This window comes from Phyllostomus discolor, chromosome X (assembly GCF_004126475.2).
Source record: "Phyllostomus discolor isolate MPI-MPIP mPhyDis1 chromosome X, mPhyDis1.pri.v3, whole genome shotgun sequence".
Classification (NCBI taxonomy): Eukaryota; Metazoa; Chordata; class Mammalia; order Chiroptera; family Phyllostomidae; genus Phyllostomus; species Phyllostomus discolor.
Window position 1 is genome coordinate 88,777,230 of NC_050198.1, and position 24,635 is coordinate 88,801,864.

Sequence of the window (24,635 nt, forward strand, 5' to 3'; positions counted from 1 at the left end):
AATATACTATACATACACCTATTTTGTTATTTACATATTACTCACAAATGTACATCTGCTTACCAAATAATTCCTCCCCAGAAGAATGAGAAAAATACATAAAAGGCTAAAGAACCCCAAATCACAAAGTGATTTATCCACGTCCAGAAATGAGTATCCAAGGCAAGCTGAAAAGATACAACACAAGAGATTTCATGATGGGTAAACATTGCACCAGGCAGTAATACACTGTGGTATCTGATTACTTGTATACAATATGATACCTGCAGGGGACCTGGCATGGGCCAGGCTTCCAGAAGAGAATGGAACTAAAATCAGGACAAGGTCCAGGCTTTTCAAAGAGCAAGGATATGAAAGAGCTTAACTCTGCCTTAAGTCCTCTAGACTCTGGAATACAGGTATGGAGATGTGGTCAAGCAAGTGGCTAGTAGGGATGGGGCTAGAGATGTCTCACTAGTAAAGGAAGGGCAAAGAATGAGGTAATGGTAACTAACATCTAGGAGGCTAAGCCTCAAGCCCTCAGGTAGTGGTGGCCAGGGAAATGATGGCAAAAGGAGAAGCCCTAGCTCATGGAGGGAGATACACAGAAAAGCGGTAGAAGAGGGAAGGGGGAGCTAGGAAAGGTAAACAAACTACAAAAACAGTAGTGACAGCTCAAACACAACAGATAGGAGTACCTGAATACAAAGGCAACTAGCTCTATGCGCCTGCTTCATGTAGCAATGGATCATGGGTCTGGCTATGCAGTGTGCCTTTCAACTGCAAAAACCCTTATCTTTTAATTAAATTAATATTTTCAGCTGTCCTAGATTCTAATTCCTTCATGTTCCTGCCAGGGTTGAGTGTTATTTTCAAATGCAATCTAAAACCAAGAAAGTATGGTCTGTTTCGCTTGCTGATAGTTTCTGGGCCACACGAATTAATATCCAGGGCATTTAATTATCAAAGAGGAGGTGGTATCTCAGTTTCCATACTTGCTGCGACACCATGTTCCTCAGCTCTCTGATACAATTTCTCACCCATAAACAGGATATTGATAACATTGTTAATGTAGCCCAGTCTTGAATTCTCACCCTCTGGGCTGCTAGGGAAAATGTCACAATAATATCCATCCAAAGAACAGGGAGTGGATGTCTTCTGAGGGACTCATTGAAAGATGTTGCTGTAAGGCCAACTTTAACTATGAAAGGCACTTGGAAGCCCTGGGGCCACACACAAGGCTAGGAGGAAAAAGGGTGGGAGGTTTCCATTTCAAACCATCATCCTGTAAAACACAGGAATGAATAACAACTAGCATTTATTGTACTGGGCACATTCTATGTGCCAGACTCCATTCTGAGTGCTTTATATGTATCATTCACTTCACACACACACACACACACACACACACACACAATGCTAAAACAGGTAGGTGCTACTTTAACCTCTATCTTAAAGAGGATGAAATGGAGGTACTGAGAAAGCCAAGGTTATATATACTCTGCTAGTAAGTAGCTAAACTGAGATGAATTGTACCATTTCTGGTAGGCCTAAAATATTATTGGAAATAGTAGATGCAAACATATGCTAGTTCTTTAAGGTGTAAGAAATTAACCAGGAATAGAATTTTAGAGGGGGATTGATTAGAAATGTACTGTCAATTATACCTCTGAATTCTAGTTCTGACCACGGGGCATATTAGAATTTACTTAAGGGAACTCATTCTTGGACCCCACGTGAGGTGTTTATTACTGTAACAATCAAAAGAATCTGATTATGCTTTCAACTAGATGAGCGCCCCAACTCATGAGCCTCAAGGGTAGTGTTCATCAAGGCTTCAGAGCCATTACTACATTACTGTCAACGATTTTGCCAAAACTATCCTTCTTGCATGTTACCTGCTATGTATTTTTACCCATGTGATCATGAATCTAGGTAAATTTCAGTGACGAATACATTATATAAAATTTTATCACTACCAAGCTCTTTTGCATACATATCCCGCTGAACTGTCTTAAGTACCCAAATTCATTTAAGGCCTGGCATTCTTGAACAAATATATAACTTTAATATTCAAGTACTTAACATGGTAACACATTCACACACACACACACACACACACACACACACACAGTCTGATTATATACCACTTATAACATCTTGAAAATAGCTGGAAAGAAGGAACATATTTCTAACATAAGTATAACGTACGAATTAAAAAAAAATAAAACCAAATAAAGAGGACAGATAATAAACAGTAAAAAAAAAAATAACTCACAAATACTATACAAATGCCCAAATCTCCAATATCATACATATTTTGGTAAGCATTCAGAGTTGGATGACAACCCATAATAAAAATAAAGCTTAAAAGACAAAAAAGACATATTAGTGAAAGATCAGAAAGTATTATAAAAAATGGTGTTAAATATAGTTGAATAAATAAAAAATCTAACCTTCAGAGTTACAGTGAATATTAAGACTGTAAAAACAATGGTTCCAAAAGTCCAGTTTCCATACACCTGAAAGAAAATTTATAATTACATGTACCAACAATACACAAGCCTGCTTAACAAAAATAAAAGCCAAGTTTAATCTTGTGTATGACTACAAAAAAAAAAAGTTTGTATGAACTGTTGGGGGAATGTCAGGTCAAAAGATCAGGGCAAAATGTTGGATTTTATTGTGACCTTAGATTTTCTTGGCCAGGGACAGCACATTTGTGGTTGGTAGCATTTATTTCCATTATTCCATGCAGCACCAAACAGGGAAAACACTGGCATAATAAAGGCAGAGAAAAAAATCCTATGCCACTAACAGTAATGTCCATTAAAACAAGTCATTGCATGACTTGTCACTAATGAGACTGATATGGGCTTTTCCTGTCATAAAGAACTCAAGCTCTGAAAAAGGACTAATTTACAGACAAATGGACTCACATTTTGAAAGCCGAGTCTTTTGGCTGTAAATATCACAGCTGTCAGCATGTGCACATCAAAGAAAAGCAAATACCATGTATAAATCCAAACAACGGCAACGAATGGCACATATGCTTACCAAATGCTGTCAAGATCTGAGTGCATAACATTAAAACAGAAAATGAAATGTAAAAGGTTTTCAGAAAATAAAAACAAAAACTTAAGGTTAATAGAAGCAAAAAAAAAAAGAGAACTTGATCAAATCATATATGGGTGTTATGTTTTAAGTGCTGATAGCAGTTCTTACAACTCACTATAAATTTAGCGAACATTCAGGACAGTGATAGATACAGTAAAATCTAGTCTGGACACCATAAACTGAACATGGGTGATGAATTAATTGGACACAGGCTGTGTGGAGGCACCACCTGAAGAATTTGCTGAGCAAATGAACCACGCAACTAGGACTGCGGGAGAGTATCCACCTACTTTGCAGCAAACTTTTTAAAAAGCGAGAGTCGCCTCTACGTAATTCATGTGCCAATAAACATCAAATAAAAAGTGAAAGTCACAGAATGAGTCATAAAGCTTAAAAACTTGAGAAACCATAAAATCCAATTCCTTCCTTTTACTGGTGGGCAAAGTTGACTTGGAAAGCTGAAGTGACTTGCCCAAGGGCATGTGCAGATATTAAGTAGGGCACATTTCTTGGCAAGTGCTGTATGTACTTACTATAAAGGACTAGATCTGTATTCGCTAATAGATATGACTATCTAGGTTCTAGACATAGTCATTGTATTCAGTAAATTCTGTCTGAACATTAACTTTGTTTCATATTATGAATATAAAAAAAAGGAATGACCTTAAAAGAGGAAGCCCCAAAACAGCAGACACAGTGAAAGCAGCACGTAGGGTGGTGGGTGCGATTTTCCACTGTGTGGCTGGAGAAGACTTCACCCCACTAGCAATTCTCTCCTACAGCACCTCCCGGGCAACATCGTCCCGGTGCAGGTGCTGACCTATGTGGTCACTTGCTGGGAATGCACTGGTAGGAACAGTGTAACCGTTCTAGAAAACACTACACTACCATGCAGAAGGGAAGGAGGAAGAGAAGGGAATTCTAAAGATATGACAGTTACCCCACCCCCTCCTTGAACTCCAAGCTTTGGAAGGCCACTATCAATAAGAACTGAGTAGGGCCAGACTTGGCTTTTAAAATGGGAAAAGCTTTGCTCACATCAAAGTGCAGTGGTCTAAAGCCTGAAGTCCCCAAAACTCTGTTCATCTAATAAAAATTACAGTCAAGTTAAATTACGCTTCCAGAAGGTTTGCACGTAACCTCTCTAGTTAGACATGCACATAGCAAGTGATTTTGTATGTCAACACTTCTATTGTTCTAAAGAAGTTGTGAGAACTAAGTATTGTACCTTTAAAAAATTTGCAAAATGATTATAGCTAAAATACGTGTATGATCAATCCAGTGCCTATGCAAAAAAAGATTTCCCATAAGCCATGCTTATAATACCAAAAGAGTAATCACATATATCTACCTTTGCATTTTCTTCTAGGGATGAAGTCTGAAAAAGAAAGTAAGTCCCAAAGAAGAACACTGCCCCTTCAAATGCAGCCAGTAACGTCCAATATAAGAAGGGGCCCAACTGCAGCATGGCATTGCCAGAGATTTTCCTATTGAGAAATGGAAAAAAAAATACAGGTTAATGAATGTCTGTAGTCTGTTTATTTAAAGATACAGTGATATGCCAAGAGTGCATATGGAGTTTGACCCTAGTATAATGAAAGGAGCTACCCCCGAGGGACCAAAAGGTCAGAGTGAGCTACATGTAATCACCTCCTGATTTGGTATTGGAGCAAACTGTCCGAGCACTTCTAAGTTAAGCTTTTGGCTACCTGACAACAATAATATCACTACTAATGAGCCCCCATTTATTGAGTTATCATGTCAGAAAATTGGATTAAGAGTTTTATATACATAGTCCATTTTATCGATATAAAATCACACGACATAGGTAGTTTTATCAACCCTATCTATAAATAATAAGGAGCCTCAAAAAGGTGTATCATAATGCTTCCCAAACTTTGATGCATATTGGAATCACCTGGGGATCTCTGAACACACTGATGCATGGCTCCCAAAATCATTCTGATTTAATTGGCATGAGGCTAACCCGGGCACCAGGATATTTTTAAAGATCCCCAGGTGATTCTATCATTTGGGAATCACCAGTGTGGCAGCACACCAGAGTTCACTCATTCAGGGAGGGACAGTCCTAGATTTACTTGACTCCAGATCATGTTTTCAAATAAGCTTTCCAACTACTTTCACTTTCCAACTACAGTTGTTAAAATATTTCTTTTAATCATGATTTCTTCCTGGGAATTTAACCTTGTTTGGTCTTGGAATGCCCTTTATATCTTTCAATTGAGTCAAATCACATGTTTGAAGCTGTACAGTCATGCTTTGATGAATGGAAGGCGGATAGATCAAAAGTTTGAAATCTGTCAAAAAATAACACAATCTTGACAGTACAAGTCAGAATATTAAATGAGGCTACTAATTCCAATGGAGCAGAGCTACAGATAGAAGATGGATTTATGCATAGATTTTTATTGGAGTCTATTTCAAATTACTCTTAACATTTATCGAAAGGTATCTAATACCTCAAAAGCAGCACATCAGTCCTCAATACTACCAAGAATGTCACTGGGCTGTATGGAGTAAGAAACAACCTTGTAACGTAAGTGCAACTGATCCTCATTCAGCTGGTACAGAGTACTGTGGGCTTTCCTGAAAAGGTGGTAAGTACACAACTTTTACGTAGTAACATTTCTAGGTACATGAAGGTATCTGAAATTCCGGGGATGCATAAAGCAATGCACTGCTGTTTGCCTTAGAAAAACTGCAGGAGGAAAGGTGTAGCTGCTTCGCAGAAACAAGCTCTCCCCACAGCCACTAAGTCAGATTCCCAAGGCACATGGGAGCCACAGGGGAGGCACCTTCCTGAAGATCCTTGCAGGAACTGCCCAGCAACTGCCAGCCAATGAGGCTTTTCAGAGTCACTGTCTTGGGCTGAGGCAAAAGTGGTTCTTGTGTTTCCAGACCTTCCCTGGGAGTTACACTACATACTGTGGGAAGACAGACAGGAGCATCATAGTGTGTTGGGTTATATGTGAGGCCTTCCAGCTGCACCCAGGTAAATGGCCAAGCTGCCGGAAACAATATGACAGCCATGCAGGAGAACGTGAGAGAGACTATACCTCTGGGGAGCAGCTGACCAGCAGCACAGGCCTGAGCACCTCCATAGGGTGGGGGTAGCTGGTGGACTGGGCTTTCTTTTGCCTTTTAAAGCTGTATAAGAAACAAACTATGCCTCTTCTGTCTGTAAAAGAACTAGTTTACTTTTAATATTTCTCTTAAAAATATGGACCTATCTAATTATGTTTTCCTTGTTTCATGTCAAAATGTATGGGAAATGTCTAAGTCAGTGAGTCCCTGATGGTGAAATCTAATATCTGCTCCACAGATATGTGCAGAGAGAGGCACATATGAAGACGAGGATTTCATATTCACAAAAGAATACTTGGTGTCCTGGAGTGGTCCACAGTGACAGGCCAACGGCAGTGTCTTATCAGAGTAGGCAAGATGGCAAACTGAATTTTGGGCTGGGCGACAGGTATGTCATGGCTTTCATTTCTGCATCAGATGTGGCAAGTACACCCTCATTGCAAAACTGTTTAATAGTTCATGACCTATACTTGCTGTTCAGTAAGTAAAACTTCCTGAAACCCCTTAAAATAATTTATACTCAACAGTTTTCTTTAGCTTTTCAACATTCTTAATGTACAAAAGTGCTTGATACAGCCCTGAAGTGGAGGAGGGTGTTAGAGTAAGATCAAATAGCTACCATCTATTGAAAATTTACTATGTGCTAGGCTCTGTTTTTTTTAAAGAGACTTTTGCAAATCTTTATTTATTTATTTATTTACTTTTTAGAAAGGGAGGGAGTAAGGGAGAAAGAGAAGAGAAACATCAGTGTGCAAGAGATACATTCATTGGTTGCCTCTCACATGCCCCCAACTGGGACCTGGCTTATAACCCAGGGATGTGCCCTGACCGGGAATCGAACCAGCGACCAGCACTCAATCCAGTGAGACACACCATCCAGGGCCAGGCACTGTTTTTTAAGTTCTTTTATGCATAGTCACTCATACAATCCTCATAAAACCATTGTGAATTAGGTGCTCCCATTATCCAGATTTTACCAAAGATGAAATAGAGGCACATGTCAGTCAAGTAACCTGTGCAAGGTCACATAGCTTAGTGAGTGGCACAGCCAGGACTGGCACTCAGGCAATTAGCTTGAGCTCTTGCTGGGACTGAATGGGAGGGATTCTGCTTACTGCCGCCCAACCCCACTCAAGCAGGGCAATAGCACTGTTGGCCCCCACTTTAGTTGTTGACAGAAGACAGATCACACTGTTGGCTCAGTGCTGGAAAAGCACCAGCCTGCTGGTAAGAGCACAAGGCTGGTCACCAGGAAGACTGAATTCTGAGTTTGGTTTGGCCTCCAGTTATACCTGTGTCCTTAGGAAAGTCATTTCTGTGTCCTGGTTCCTCATTTTAAAAATAAGAGTATGGGAGCCCTGGCTGGTGCAGCACAGTGGACTGGGCACCAGCCTACAAATCAAAGGGTCAGTGGTTCAATTCCCGGTCAGGGTGCATGCCTGGGTTGCGGGCCAGGTCCCCAGTGGGAGCATGGGAGAGGCAACTGATTGATGTTTCTCTCACATGTCGATGTTTCTTTCCCCTTTCTTTCTCCTTCCCTTCCTTTCTCTCTAAAAAATAAATAAAATCTTTTAAAAAATGGGAGCTGATGATCTGCAAGATTTCTACCAAGGTTTTTAGGATTCCCCTCTAGATCTAACTATCCCTTTGCAACAAATAGAGGGAAAGAAAGAACATATTGAACAATGCCATCAATGCAATCAACAAACTCTAGATCAGGGGAAGCTCTACAAGACAAATGATCCAGTTTCATCAACAGAAATTGCCAGGTTAACTTCAAGAAGCATGTTAACCAACTGCAGAATATGCACCTTATATCCTGATTCAAACAAGCGTGCTATTCAAAGAAATGAGCCAGTTGGAGAAATTTGAACACTGACTGAATGTTTGACATTATGGACTTGTAAAACTTTAAGATATGATAAGCACTGTCATTTTTTAAGTCCTTATGTTGAAGGCATACACACTGAAATAACTATTTTATACAATGTTTGATATTTACCTCAAAATAAGTCTGTGATAGAGAAGACAGGGTTATTAATGAAAAAAAATTGGCTCTGAGTTGATAATTGGTGAAGCTGAGTGGTGAGGACAGGGACACTCACTTTATTAATAGTATTTTTGCTACTTCTGTGCATGTTTGAACATTTCCTTTAAAAATGATGATGATATATTTTATGAATCTAGTTAAGTGTATCAATTACTAAATGCGAATTTTATGAGTTATACTGGTTAAATCCCTTAATTTGTACACCTTCACTTCATACATGTCAACCACCAAGTCTCTCTTCTGTATTTGCTGTCCACTGTTTAGCGACGCTTATTATCTGCTGTAAATTAACACCTTCATCCTTAGCTTCAGGCTTTAGTTATACAAATCCAATTAAAGTATAGGTTAAGCAAGTGGGGCTCGCTAGTACCAAGTCCACCCATCCATACAGAAGTGTGTGCATCTCCAATGGACACACAATGAATATAATGGCTTGATGAATTATTCTCTCCAACAAAAAGTTTTAGAATGGGGATAACAAAGGGAGAGAGGCTACATTTCAAGGGGCAGTTTACAAGAGAAAGCCTAACATGGCATCATCAGTTCAATCCATTCTAGGTAGGAATAAATATTGTAAACTAACAAAGATCTTTGTGTGAGGCTTTTTTTTTTTTGGTAGTTAAAACATTATCTTCCTGTAAGACTCCAGAACTCTATGACAATGTAGGTTCAAGTTTTAGGAACTAATAATTTTGAACTAAATGGTTCATACACATTTAAGGAAAGGACCTATACCTAGGAAATAGGAGTAGATCGTTTTCCTGTTCAATGGCACAAAACCATGTGATGAAACCAGGTGAGGAGTGTGTGTCTTTCCCACCTTCATATGACATGAAACCCACAACTCTGTAAGTCTGAGGGGGTTTTAACTGTAATGTTCCACTTACATATACAATCGGGGATCTGAGGTCAGAGTGTCAATGTTGATGTGTTGTTCCAATAGACTATAAGCCAGGATGGGCAAGGATGTGAAGCAGATATTGTACATTGTAAGGTAAGCAGCATCATACAGTGGCTGAAATGACAAGAAAGGACAAAGAAATATACTGTAACAATCATCTTCAAGATGACATTTATGTGCTTGGACAAAAAAATCACAACCTAAAACGACAGTTATTTTCACTTTTTATAATAACAAAGGAAGTTAAAAAATTATTTTGAAACTATATTACTTTTAAATTATAGTTGACAATATTCTATTAATCTCTGGTATACAACCCAATGATTAAACATTTATGTAATTTATAAAATGATCACCCCATTTAGTATCCATCTGACACCACACATATTACAATATTATTGATTATATTCCCTATGCTGTACTTTGCATCTCCATGACTATTCTGTACTAATTTGTACTTTTCCTTCCCTTCCTCTTTTTCACCCAGCGCCCCCCAATCTGAAAACTGTCAAAACTTTCTCTGTATCTATCATTCTATTTGTTTTGCTTGTTTATTTTGTTTTTTAGATTCCACATAAGTGAAATCACATGGTATTTGTCTTTCTCTGACTGACTTATTTCACTCACCATAATACCCTTTACGTTCATCCACGTTACTATAGATGGCAAGATTTCATTCTTTATTATGGCTGAGTCATATCCCACTGTATGTATGGACCAGTTCTTTATCCACTCATCTACTGATGGGCATTAGGGTTACTTCTGTACCTTGGCTGTTGTAAATAATGCTGCAATAAACATGATTGCACATGTCTTTTCAATTTACTGTTTTGGGTTTTTTTGGATAAATACCGAGCCTTGGCTCCTGTGGCTCAGTGGACTGAGTGTTGGTGTGTGAACTGAAAGGTTGCTGGTTCCATTCCCACTCTGGGCACATGAGTTATGGGCCAGGATCCTGGTTGGGGTGTGCAAGAGGCAATCGATCAATGTGTCTCTCACACACTGATGTTTCTCTCTCCCTCTCCCTCCTTCCTCTCTAAAAAATAAATACAATTTTAAAAAATATCCAGAAGTGCCCTGGCTGGCGTAGCTCAGTGGATTGAGCGCGGGCTGGGAACCAAAGTGTCTCAGGTTCGATTCCCAGCCAGGGTACATTCCTGGGTTGCAGGCCATAACCCCCAGCAACCGCACATTGATGTCTCTCTCTCTCTCTCTTTCTCCCTCCCTTCCCTCTCTAAAAATAAATAAATAAAATATTTTAAAAAATTAAAAAATATATATATCCAGAAGTGGAATTGCTCAGTCCTTCTTTGTCTCTTACTAGTCTGTGTTGTCTGGTATTAGTCTATTTTGTCTGGTATAAGTGTTGCTACCCCAGCTATTTTTTTCTATTTCCGTTTTCATGAAATATTTTTTCCATTTCTTTACTTTCAGTCTGTGTATCTTTCTATCCGAAGTGAGTCTCTTACAGACAGCATATGCAGGGTCTTATTTTCTTATCCATTCAGTCACCCCATGCCTTTTGATTGGAGCACTTAATCATATGCATTTAAGGTAATTGTTGATACCCTGACCAAATGGCTCAGTTGGTTGGAGCATCATCCCTTACACGAAAAGTTTGTGGATTCAATTCCTGGTCAGGGCACACACCTAGGTTGCAGGTTCAATCCCTGGTTGGGTTACATATGTGAGGTGACTGATTAATAGTTCTCTCTCACACATCGATGGTTCTCCCCCCAACCCAATAAACAAACCATCATGGGTAAGGATTAAAAAAACCCACAAAATATTGAAAGATATATATTTATTGCCATTTTTAAGAATTTATTTTTAGAAGAAGGGAGGGAGAAAGAGAGGGAGAGAAACATCAATGTGTGGTTGCCTCTCACGTGCCCCCTACTGGGGACCTGGCCCACAACCCAGGTATGTGCCCTGACTGGGAATTGAATTGGTGACCCTTTGGTTCACAGGCCTGTGCTCAATCCACTGAGCTATGCCAGCCAGGGCTGTTTAATATTTTATATGGCTTTAAATATCAGCTTTTTCAGGATTATTTATAATAATAAATGTGGCCATTTACTAGAGATTAAATAAATGTATTCCCAAAACCAAAGATAAATATATGTATATATGGTATGACTTTCAACTCTTTCTGGTCCTGAATTGCCCTAGGCTGCAGTCCAAATTTCCCAACTGTCTGTTGGCTGTTCCATAGGCACCTGCATCTCAAAATGTCTCAAACCAAACACATTAACTTTCCCCTTCAATTTGCTTTCTCCTATGTTTCCTACTGCAGTGAGTGGCCCCACAATGTCTGCGACCCTAGTATTTACCTTGGTGCCTGGTATCACTAAGGTGCTCAAAAAATATTTTGAAATGAGTGATTTTCTTCCTACCTCACTAGCTATTCCTTCTCAGTCTCCTATTCTCCCTGAGCCCTTCGTTGGAGTGTTGCAGAACTCAGTGTTTGGAACTTTTATGTATATTCACTCTCTAGGTGATCTTGTTCAGTCCTGTGATTTTTAGTTTAATTCATTTTAATACATTTTAGTTTTTTAAAATTATTTTATTGTTGTTCAATTACAGTTGTCTGCATTTTCTCCCCACCACTCCCCCCTACCCCGCCAAACCCACCTCCCTCCCTTGCTTTCACCCTCCCCCTTGGTTTTGTCCATGTGTCCTTTATAGTAGTTCCTGAAAACCCTTCCCCCCACTGTCCCCTCCCCTTCCCCTCTGGTTACTGCCAGATTGTTCTTAATTTCAATGTCCCTGGTTATATTTTGTTTGCTTTTTTCTTTTGTTGATTATGTTCCAGTTAAAGCTGAGATCATATGGTATTAGTCCCTCACCTCCTGGCTTATTCCACTTAGCATAATGCTCTCCAGTTCCATCCATGCTGTTGCAAAGGGTAGGAGTCCTGTGATTTTAATATTAGTTGTTCACTGCAAACTCCCCAATATCTATCTCCAGCCAGGCCTGTCCCTGTATATGCAATTACTCACTTGAAATTTCCCCTTGGGCATCTAGTATATTTCAAACTTATGCCCAGAACTGGACACCTGACCTGTCCTCACCTCAAATCTGCTCCTCTTGAAGTCTTGCCCATCTCAGGAAAGGGCAACTAAATCTTTCTGATGATTAAGAACCAAAATCTTGGATTCACCTTTGACTACTCCTTTCCCACCTCACATCTAATCAATTAGGAAGTGTTTATTGCCTCTATCTTTGAATATATTCAGAATCACAACACTTCTGGGCACCTCCACTATTACCACCCCACAAGCCTCCTAAATGGTTTTCCTGCTTCTCCCTTTGAACCTATAGTCTATTCTAAGCCCTGAGCTGATCTATTAGAAAATAAGAATCAAGTCATCACTTTTTTTCAAGGTCTGAATGTAAAAAAAATCCCAAACAAACAAAAAACATTTCTGGGGTGGCTATAAAGCCATTCTTCTTCTTCTTCTTCTTTTTAACTATAAAGCCATTCTTGATCTGGCATATCCTATTTGTCTGACCTCGTTTCTAACCTTCCTGCTGCTTGTTCATTCTACTCTAGCAGCAGTGGCTTCCTTACCACACCTCTAACACGTAAGGTCCATCCCTCCCTGACTTAAGACGTTCCTTGAACTGGTTGTTGCCCCACCTGGGACATCTTCCCCACAGTACTTCCTCACTTCCTTTAAATCTCAGGTCAAATGTCACCTTCTCAGGGAGACCATCCTTGATTTAACTTGCCACTCCATCTCTTGCAGACACACGTCCCTTTATCCTGTTTTTTTTCCCCTATACTACCAATCACCTGCTAACTTACATTGTAAGTTTATTATGTTTACTATTTCCTCACACTAGCATTTAAGCTCCATGAGGGCAGGAATTTTTATTTATTTTGTGACAGCTGTAGCCTGAGAAAAAGCAAAGCAGACCCTGTCACCACAGAGCTGGCTGAGCACTCACAGCTAGTCAGCGGTGTTCTTCTGCCAAATACACACAATTTCACAGAACTGCCAATATCAGACAAGGACATTCTGTTGCTCTGATGAACCAAAACAAAAATAAGACTACTCCACAATCACACCTGACATGGAGTATGAATACTGTCCAAACCATAAACAATGACTAACATCCCCATTCTGGCTAATGTGAGTGACTACTGCTTCTTGCCCAATGACACCATTGGCCTCCTTCTGGTCTTCATTCCTCCTGGATAAGATTTATGAAATACTCAGTCATAAAATTACCACTGTTCACCAAGAGCACCTCCTCTACAGGAAGGCCCCGTTTCTTAAATCCCTTTCCAAACTACTTAACTCAATCCAAAGCTTATTAAGACTTTCCTAACATTCTCTTCCTGAGAGGCCCCACTCTTCCTCATGGTGTATATTCTTTCTCATTGCATCGAGTAATAAACTGAATTTGCTCAACTACAAGTATGTTCCTGGTGGTGTCTGGCTAGAGGGCTTTGGCAATCTTGAGCTCTTAGAACTTGGCGCGTAAAAACCTTTCAATATTGAACGAATGAATGAGTAGAGACTAGAAGTTATAACACATGTGTAAAAGATTGATCTGAGATTTAAACTTTTTCTGTATGAAAAAAAAAAAAACCCAGGGTATTCTCTGAACCTCATTTTGATGAAAATACTTACTGAGTTCAACATTTTTCTACACAGTGCTAGATGTTGTCATAGAACAATTACCTGTTGCCTGAATAAATAATATCCCATATTCACCTGTATTTTCACACATATAAATGTTCTCTGATTAGTAAAATACATTTTAAAGATTATATTTATTTATTTATTTTTAGACAGAGGGGAAGGGAGGGAGAAAGAGAGGGAAAGAAACATCAGTGTGTGGTTGCCTCTCATGCGCCCCCAATTGGGAATCTGGCCTGCAACCTAGGCGGTGCCCTGACTAGGAATCGAACCGGTGACCCTTTGGTTCACAGGCTCAATCCGAGCCACACCAGCCAGGGCTAAAATGCATTTAAATGTGACATACATTAACACAATTATGTATTTTCAAACAACGGTTACTAAAGATACATTGACTATCATAATGGGAGTTGTCTCAAAAAGGGTGAGAAAAACCCGAATAGAGCCTTAGTTCTTTCTTTAGTTGACCTCAAAAACATTTACCGAGTGCTTACGAAGTGACAAGTACTGGTGACAGAGAAGGTTCATGCCCTTGTCTGCCAAAGGCACACAGATCAGAGAGGAGAAGGTAGAGTCTTGAGTGTACAAAGAGCTGGGGGAGCCCGGAGGAAGGGATAACACTGGCCTCCAGCAGAGACAAAGCAAGATAGTGTGCACACAAAATTCTCCATGAAGTTAAAAAAATATGGCTTTACATAGAACATGGAGATACTTCCCATACAAAGATTTAAACTCAGCAAAAATTTTCTACTGAATTAAAAAATACTCCCCAAAGAGGGTTACATTCCTTGTAATTCTCAAGGGAAAGGACTAGTCTGCTGGCATATAACACTGTATTTTCATCGGAAACTATCCATTTTCGCTAATGAGAAAATTGAAAAAATAACTCAGACTGATTGGTGTGTAATTTAGTCTTGAATTTCATTCAAACAAAAGAAGCATCAATCTACTTTTGTTCCATTATGGTACTTTGAGGTTACATGAAAGAGAATTGTAATTCTTAGATGCATAATTAGAGAAGATAGAATGTTTTCAAAACAAACAACAGGTTTAGTTGACAATGCTGTTTGTTAAACCTGTTACAAATTTTCCTTTTCATGAAGAAAAAAGATCAGTACTATTCTAGCTTCGCTAAATTAAGGGCTGCTTTTTTGCTTAAAGAATCAGAATCCTGGTCACATTTCCACATTTTCCATAGCTCCCTCTCCAAGTCCGGGGTTGAAGAGAAGACCTGATGTGGACCTAAGATGAAAAGGGCTGGCTGACTGCCTGTAAGAATCCCAAAGATATTTGCAACAAAGGTTGCTACGTTCAGCAGAAGCACCAGGCCAAAATCAGAACTAATGATATTATGTATCAGGTCACCACCTCAGAGACCTTCCTTTACCTGACAAATTTTTCCCCTAAGTCTTAGGCCCTAAGATATCTCACAGCTCCCTCATCTCCTTAACATCTCTGCCCAAAGGTCTCCTCCTCAGAGAGAACTTTCCAAATCAGCTTCTTAAAATAGTGACCCTCTTCCCTGGTCATACTCTATCAGTTTATTATACTTTCTTTACCCCTTCAGAAGAGCATTTACTGGCAGCCAATGATATATTTATCTGATTGTGGTCTGTCTTTCCCCTAGCGCTATATTGCAAGCTCCATGCAGGTAAGGTTTTTGATCATTGTTATATCCCCAGCACTTAGCCTGGCACACAGCAGGCACACAAGAAATATTTGTTAAATGAATGAATATACCAGTTGAGCAACTGAGGAAGCCAAACATCGACTATCCTATGGAAACCTAAGCAGTTAAGGTAACCTAAGGTAACATCCCCGGGTGAGGATCTCAGCTGGCTTTATTAGGAATAAGTCCTTCCTCTCTTCATACAATTTGTGCTTGGCAAATATCTTTTAAAAGGATAAGAAAGGAACAGACCCCTTTCAAAATAAACACAATGTTTTAACCAGATTAAGCCTATTTTCCTTTAGCATTTCCCTACAATATTTGGACTATCTTGCTCATGCTTACATCCCTCTAAGCGAGGAATTAGAAACATTTTGATCAATAGTAACCTGAATGTGCACAAAAAGCAGACTTATCAGAATTCATAAAACTCTTTGTAGCTAATAGTATCAGTTTTGAATAAAGAAGGCTGACCGCACGTCCTACAGCTAGATGATTAATTCGTAAAGCATTCTGCTTAACTGGCACCATGTGGCTGATGACATGGTGCTGATGTAAAAGAGAGCATACCAAATGGTTAAGGGGCAAGTTCAAGAGAAAGAGCAGTCATCTTCCATTGAGAAGAAGACATTCACTTAAAAATACTGCCACGAAATTAGAACAAAATCCCTTCTACCACGAGGAATTAAGCATACCTTGAAATTTAGAAGCTCAATCTGTAACACCTGTGGTGATGTTGCCAGCAGCTCATCTTGGCACTATCAATGAACTACTCACAGATTAACTATGAAAATTTCTGAGTCATTGAGCATTATAGCTCCTATATTTAGGTGTACTTGCACTAGAAGCAATGCAAAATCCATTTCAGTTGTTAAAGTGAGAAACGTGCCAGCTCATCCCGCCACTTAAATATCAAGTTAATATATAGCATATTCTTTATGTAATAAATGTTCAGAAAACAATAAAGGGCAGCCTTGACCACATGGCTCAGTTAGTTGGTTAGAACATTGTCCCATATACCTAAAAGCTGTGGGTTCGATTCCCAGTCACAACACATACCTAGGTTATGGGTTCAATCCCTAGTTGGGGCGCATATGGGAGGCAACTGACCAATGTTTCTCTCTCACTGATGTCTTTCTCTAAAATCAATAAATATATCCTCAGGTGAGGATTAAAAAAAAGCAAAAGAAAACAACAGGGGACAAAAACTGCAGAGTTGTTCAAATAATCCAAGGTTTCATCCAGGAATCAAAGCTTTGTGGCCCGCTTAAAGGTCAATGTTCTTCTAGAAAATCAACCTGAGAAACTGCAAAGGTGTGAGATTTTATGTGATGAAATATTAAACTGTAGCATTTTAGGATTATTGAAAAACACTGTATATGCTAACACAAAGAAAAAACAGAATATTCTTTTAAAGCTTATCTCAATTCCAACCAGGTATACTAAATAACTTTAAAAATAAGTAATAATAAGAACACTGCTAAAGCAAAAACACAAAACATTCGCTATTGTCAAAATGAAAACCAATAATATCAACTGCTGAACCAAAAAAAAAATCCAACAACAAAAACACAAACCTCCTTTTACTTTGGTCATACTTCTCTAATAGCTACAATCCAATAAATACTGAAAAAGGTAAATTATTAACAGCAAATGTAAACTACATTATAACAAATAACTAGGGAAACAAACCTGTTGTGAGAATCCGCAGAAGAACTGGTACAAAAACTGTGGCAAAATGAAACAAAGGTTCTGGAATAAAAATGAAGAAAAGGGTTAATGTTTTCACTTAAGTTTCTGAACTAAAACAGGAACCTATTCCAAATAGTTTAAAGTCAGTTCTAAGCCCTTCTAATATCAGAATGCAATAAGTCTCTACTCTAGAGTTGTAAGGAAATAACCCAAAAACAAATGACTAATTCATATTAATACCAACTTTTGCCCTACCAAGGCAGAAAAGATCTTACTTTATGAAAACCTCTTATTATTCTTTGTCCAGGGAAGAAATGTGATCATACAACACAATTCCCTAATGGCACTGGTTTTTAAACGCCAATTAGATCTGCAAAATCATTATAGAATATAATGACATAAAGCTGTAAGTGTGTACAGGGGAGGGCAAAACTAAGTTTACAGTTGTTCACATGGAAAAAGACATGTAGGTTATGATTAGTACAACAGCTTTATTAACTCTGTGTTTTGTGTACTCACAACTGTAAACCTACTTTTGCCCAGCCCATATTTTAAGTCAACTGATGCCATTAAGAGCTAGGAAATTATTACAGTGTATGTTGACACTAACAGTATCAACTAATGCTTTACTGCCTTTATCACTGCCTCATCAAACAATCAACATATTGATACTAGTCATTTATTCTATGCAAAGATGGCACTGTGGGTGATACAAAAGCAAAATGAAACTTCTTATTCCCAAGGGACTTATGATTTAATTGGGAGAATACTGAAAACAGATTTAAAAAACATAAGCAGGGCCCTGGCTGGCGTAGCTCAGTGGATTGAGCGCGGGCTGGGAACCAAAGTGTCCCAGGTTCGATCCCCAGCCAGGGTACATTCCTGGGTTGCTAGGCCAGAACCCCCAGCAACCGCACATTGATGTTTCTCTCTCTCTATCTCCCTCCCTTCCCTCTCTAAAAATAAATAAATAAAATCTTAAAAAAAAAAAAAACATAAGCAGAGAATTCACAAGACATTAAGTTACTAGGTGTGATTCTAAATACTGAAATTAATGTCTTCAGGCCAAATGATCAGAACTAATACTTTCAAATGAGTGCTATTCCTCGGGGCAGGCTGTGACCTTATTTGAGTGTTGCCTGTCACCTGTTCATGTTGTCTGTGGATTTCTCTTTGGGCAGCGCTTTCAAGATCCTATTTTTGAGTCACATCAAAAAACCAGTCTCCTTCTTTCTGTCACACAGGTACTTTCCCAGACTGGAAGACTTGAAGCTGTTTTAAAAAATCCAATGCATCCTCAAAGGATGAACATCTTCCAGGCTGAGGATACTTAGGTGAAATACTACAGGCTCTGGAGGATGTTCCTAAAGAAAAATGCCACCCATGTTTTGAGTAACTCCTACAGCACATGCGGCAAACACAAGGCCGGCGGGCTGAATGTGGCCCTCCACCTTGCTTTATCCAGCACCTTGTTTCTACCCAGCAGAAGCGCTGAGCTCCTGGCCCCTAGTTAAGGGGTAGTTAGATTTACACAGTCCTAAAATTACATCCAGCCCATTGAAGGCAACTGCGAGGCTGATGTGGCCCCAGGTGAAAATGACTTTGATACCCCTGTCCTACGGCACCAGAATATGTGTCATAGCTCCAAAGACCTCATCATCTGGAAAGGCAACATTCAACCATATGCATCAGTTCTGGCAGAATGCAAAATATCGTAGGTAGCATTTCTAGAGTCATACTTTATTCTTTAAAAAGTTCTGATGCTAGAGGAGGCAGTGCTCAGTGGGGTCTATGGGGGTGCTTTGTGGGAAGGGGAGGTCTGACCCTCCCAGTAGAATGTAATTTCCATGAGAACAAGGCCCTTACCTCCCTTATTCCATTGTGGATTCTCAGGGCCTAAAACAGTGCTTGGCACCTGGTAACACATTCAAACATAACTGCTGATTGAATAGAGAAGTTAACAGTTGAATTGGATGCTAAAGATGAATCTGATGTGTTGATGGCAGAAACCCAGGTAAGGCCTTGTGTATTTTAAACAGACAAGGTGAGACAAGGAGAGACTATGGGGTGCCTTGAAAGTCAGACCAATCCTAGACAATGGAGAGTAAAGTTTCTGGAATACAATTGAAAAGTGGTTTGTTGTTTTGTTTGTTTTGGTTTTTTTTTTTTTGAAAAGTGGCATTTTTCAAACATTAACCTGGCTGAATTATGCAAAGTAGATGGCATGGAGAAATAGAAAGCAAGAAGACCTGCCCCTGAAACACTCCGGGTGGAGGCAATGGCAAATTGAAGATGCAGAAAGGCTCCTTAGGTCAACCAAAGAGGGTCAAAAATATTAGAAATCATCTTGGGGCAAAATGCAGCACGAAAAAAGGAATACTGCTAAGCCAGTAACTAAGAGATAACGGGCACAGAGATCCTACGAAGATGGAGGGCACCACCTACATAAATAATCCCCTCCCTCGGGAAGCCTCAATTACTGACTACACTAGTGAACATGAGCCATTTTAGCGCTTGTTTTGTTTTCCTGAACAGAGTATTCCTTCCATCTGGTGGCAGTTGAATGAATTGCAGGTCAAAATCTTAAAGAGGCAAACTAAGCCTTTGGAATTAGGGATCAGATGGTTGGCAGATCTCCACAGCAAATCTTCATGGGTGGTCCTACTAAGGGGAGGTAAGAGGGAATAACAACCCATCTCCATGCGGGGCTGTTAGGTTACTTACTGAGTCTAAGGCCCGAGAGCCCATCATTATGATGTAGAGTCCTGGAATGAAAGTACAGCTATTGTGGAAATCTTGTTCTGTCACCTCCTAGCTGGCTCCAAAGGCAAGTTATGTAAGGTCTCTGAGCCCTAGGTTCTACATATTTTAAATGGACATAATACTAACTGCCTCATAAATATTTGTGAGGATTAAATAAGAAAATACTTTTGTCAACCAGTGAATTACATTACACATACTGGGTTAATTATTATTCTTATTAATCACCATCATATTTGGCCTGGATACCAGTTGATACTGGTTGACAGGGTCTTAGCAAATCTGTAAACCTGAGGTCAAGGTTACATATTCTTTCGAAAACATAAAGTTAATAAGACCCGGGTTTCATCACAGAAAACTGACACATAAAAGCAGTTGCTGAGCTTTCCCTCCTATGATATACAGGGTAAAAAACACCCTAACTGCTTAAATCACTGAAAACTGGTACATTAACTTGATAATATACCTATAAACTGGAATCGAATTAAGATCTTTGGTAAATTGTATTCTCTGGTAGACAAACGTTAAGTATGCAGGCTCAGTTTAACGTATTTTGATTGGTGCTAAAAGAAAATCAAGGTGTTGTCGGGGAAACCACCTCAGTTTCCAAACATGAGGGTTTGGGATACTGCACAATAACTGTGTTTTAGACTAATATTTAATGTAGTATAAAAATGCTCATAATATATTAAATAAAAAAGGGCAAAGTGCAAAACAGTATGCTTTGGGGCTGACTGCTATGTTTGGGGTTTCTTATTGGAGTGATGGAAATGTCCTGGAATTAGTGGTGATGGTTGCAAGTCACAGTTGAACATACTAAAAGCCACTGTACTTTACACTACAGTGAGTTTTATTCTTTGATTTTTTTGGTAAAAATTTTATTTATTTACTCTTAGAGAGAGGGGAAGGGAAGGAGAAAGAGAGAGAGAGAAACATCAACGTGTGGTTACCTCTCATGTGGCCCCACTGGGGACCTGGCCTGCAACCCAGGCAATGTGCCCTGACTGGGAATCGAACCAGCGATCCTCTGATTCGCAGGCCCGTGCTCAATCCACTGAGCTACACCAGCCAGGGCTTGTTCTTTGAATTACATCGCAATAAAAACTGAAAAAACTCAGTATATATAGTATTTAAAAACAATGTATACATACATTAATTTGTATAGACAAAAGAATAGGCCATACAATGTTACCACTTGCTCTCTCTAGTGGTATGCATTTACAGAGAACTTCAACATTTTCATTTTAGAAAAGAACTTATGTATAAAAATATTTGAGAAAAGTCACTGTTGTATAATTCTCCTTTTATTTAGAGCATTCACTCACTAAGCAACATCCTCAGAGAACCTCATCTTGAGGAGAACCATGCGTTTCACGTCATCAAAAAATCAAAATCAGGCAAGATTAGCAAGGAAGGACCCAAAGGGAACACAAATAAAAACTTAATCTGAGTATATTACAAATAAATAACACCACCACACTGAAATGGTAGAAAATGGGGGGGGAGAGTAACTTTGAAAATAGTATTTGACTATACACTCCAAGGCTAAAGACAAACAGAAGTGCACACATATTACTCAAGTTAGTCAGTTTGTTTGTCCCAGGAGTGAGTTAGCAATTCTGAATTTGCTTTAAATGTACTCTAGGATTGAGCAAATAAGTAAACATATTCAGGATAATGAGAACCAGGTTTCTCATCACTGAAGAAAGGAGTCACAAATAAGGAAATGGGAAGAGCTAGAAAGAACCTTGTGGTGATGGCGGGCATCAAAGGTATCAGTATAAACCGAGTTCACATGCTGGATTCATACTGATACCTTGGCTTCCAACTCCAAACCAATACATATTTCCTAGCTCTGTCCACTGAGAAGACCTACAACCAACCTCAGCTCAGCAGCAATGAGTACATCTAGCACCCAGATCTTGATTTTTTTAATTTAAAAAACTGTTTATTGACTTTAGAGAATGAGGAGGTGGGAAGACAGAGGGAGACAAGGAGGAAAGTAGGGAGGGAGACACAAAGAGACAGAGAGAAATCGATGAGAAAAACATCAATTGGTTGCCTCCCATATGTGCAATTTATGAACAGAACAGGCATATGAACAGAAATGATTTAAAAATTAAATGTAAAAAGTCTTTAAAAAACTACACTGGACATAATACAGGACAGGAGATCAATTTCTGGGCTGTCTTGGCTAAAAATGATGTGCATGGTTTAGGCTAGTTACTTCACCTTCATGTATGACATGTTCATTATGTGTAAAATGAGTGGCTTAAATTATATTCATAGATACCAAACTGTGCTCTGAGGAACCTCTGGGCAGGACAGTGAAGTTGAGCAAGTACACAGCTCTGGCCCCATCATCTTTTAGTCAACGCAACTCTGCTTCTATCTGCTGTTACCTGTGTAATTTCATTTGAAAAGAGAATACTAAAAAGAGTAGTTTAGAATACTGTTCAGAATAAAAAAGGGAACCAACTACTGATAGACGATACAATATGGATGAAACTCAAAAATATGCGAAATGAAACAGGCCAGACACAAGAGTACCTATGATTCTATTTAGTACTAAAACAGGCATATCTAATGTGTTTATTGCATAAATTATATCTAAACTTATATATTATATGCTATGTATTACAATACTATATATGTCTTTTTTAAGATTTTATTTATTTATTTTTAGAGAGGGAAGGGAGAGGGGGAGAGAGAGAGAGAGAGAGAGAGAGAGAGAGAGAGAGAGAGAGAGAGAGAGAGAGAGAAACATCAATGTGCGGTTGCTGGGGGTCATGGCCTGCAACCCAAGTATGTACCCTGACTGGGAATCGAACCTGTGACACTTTGGTTCGCAGCCCACGCTCAATCCACTGAGCTACGCCAGCCAGGGCACAATACTATATATGTTAATATAAATCAGATTAGTTATTGTTTGGGTCAGGGGTGGAGGAGAATGGGAAGGAGCACATGGGAACTTTCTGGGATGATGGACATGTTCTAGTTTTTTTTTCTTTTAATTTGTTAAAGATTTTATTTATTTATTTTTAGACAGAGGGAAGGGAGCGAGAAAGAAAGGGAGACAAACATCAGTGTGTGGTTGCCTCTCGCGCACCCCTCACTGGGGACCTGGGCCGCAACCCAGGCATGTGCACTGACTGGGAATCAAACTGGTGACTCTTTGGTTCCCAAGTCAGCACTCAATCCACTGAGCCACACCAGCTAGTTCAACAATACTATATATATATATATATATACTATATATATATATATGTTAATATAAATCAGATTAGTCATTGTTTGGGTCAAGGGTAGAGGAGAATGGGAAGGAGGACATGGGAACTTTCTGGGGTGATGGAAATGTTCTACATTTGATTGGGGTGGTAGTTACATGAATATGTATACATTTGTCAAAATAGAACCGTATACAGTTTTATCCTCACCTGAGGACATCATTGCTGAGAGAGAGAGAGAGAGAGAGAGAGAAACATCGATTGTTTGCCTTCTATATGCATCCCACTTGGACTAGGGTGGAGTGGGGATTGAACTTCAACCTAGTTATGTGACCTGATCAGGATCAAACCCTCAACCTTTCAGTTTTCAGGCTGATGCTCCAACCAGCTGAGACACACTGGCCAAGGGCAGAACTGTATGCTTTTAATGGGAACATTTTATTGTATTTCAACTATAGTTCAAGAAAGCTGACTGAAAATTTCATCTCAAATCTCTCACATTAAAAGGATTTTCTAGCTTCTGATTCCATGAACAGATTTGTTTTAATGACCACACACTTCAGTATGAAGACAAAAGGAACATGAGAAAAGAAGGAAAAACACCATGACTAAGCTGAGCCCATGCTGGAGTAAGTAGTCTTTAGTTAAAATGCAAATATGTGACCACATACCTTATAGAAGAAATATTGTACAAGGTGTGCTATTCTCACATAATATAGATGTCCGTGAGCCAATAGCAGTTTCTTTAAATGTTTAAACTTTGGAACAGAATAATCGCTATTCCTGGCTGCTTGGCGACCTTCTTTGCCTTTAATACCTAAAAAAAGAAAATCTCTATAGGGTGAGTATTTTATTGAATAAGCAAGACACGGACTTGCTCTTTTCATATTTTTAACTTGCTTACATGTTCCAGTTCAAATGTAGTTTAGCTTAGCTTTTTTAAGCAAAAAGTGCTTTCTTTAACAATGACAATGAGACAGCAATAAATGGTAAAACAAAGTTTAACTGGTACTTACCTATTTCTAACACAATACACAACTAAACAGAATCATTATTTTAATCATTATAAGGCAAAAATTATCTTGAGAAAAAAAATCAAATCTCGAAATTAGTTTAAGGCCACTTAGTGCTTAATTGTGCATGGCAGTAGTCTGGGGGCAATATTAAAGCAACCCAGAGACCTGGGGTCTGTGGTCTAGGAGCTCAAAACTGAAATGTTACAATGAGATGGTGAAGTTCTTTCACTGAAGGAAACTCCCAACAGCAGCCCAAGTTTCTATGAGCTCAAGCAGCTTTAGGCCACTGCCACACTGGATAACCAATGAGTAGAAGGAAGAATTTCACACAACACAGGGTTACTTCCAAATGAGAAGAATTGGGGGATCTGGGAATCCAAACTGCAGTACAATAATTCACAAGATGATAGTTCCATTATTTCTCCCCCTTCAAAAATAAACAGGCTTGCTGGCGTATTAGGATGGCT

At 39.1% G+C, this 24,635-nt stretch overlaps 1 protein-coding gene across 9 annotated transcripts in view; it reads right to left on the reverse strand.

Moving 5' to 3' along the window:
• ATP11C (ATPase phospholipid transporting 11C) overlaps positions 1-24,635 on the reverse strand; it is a 183,902-nt gene that overhangs the window by 16,380 nt on the left and 142,887 nt on the right. For 8 of the 9 annotated variants that reach the window (XM_036016255.1, XM_036016252.1, XM_036016254.1 and 5 more), the window contains 6 exons: positions 23,824-23,969; positions 17,166-17,225; positions 9,139-9,266; positions 4,448-4,583; positions 2,436-2,501; positions 64-167 (listed from right to left, as the gene is read on the reverse strand). In XM_036016255.1, the coding sequence (XP_035872148.1) occupies positions 64-167; positions 2,436-2,501; positions 4,448-4,583; positions 9,139-9,266; positions 17,166-17,225; positions 23,824-23,969 (640 nt within the window). The remainder of the gene's footprint in view (positions 1-63; positions 168-2,435; positions 2,502-4,447; positions 4,584-9,138; positions 9,267-17,165; positions 17,226-23,823; positions 23,970-24,635) is intronic. The other variant, XM_036016256.1, reaches the window with a different exon arrangement.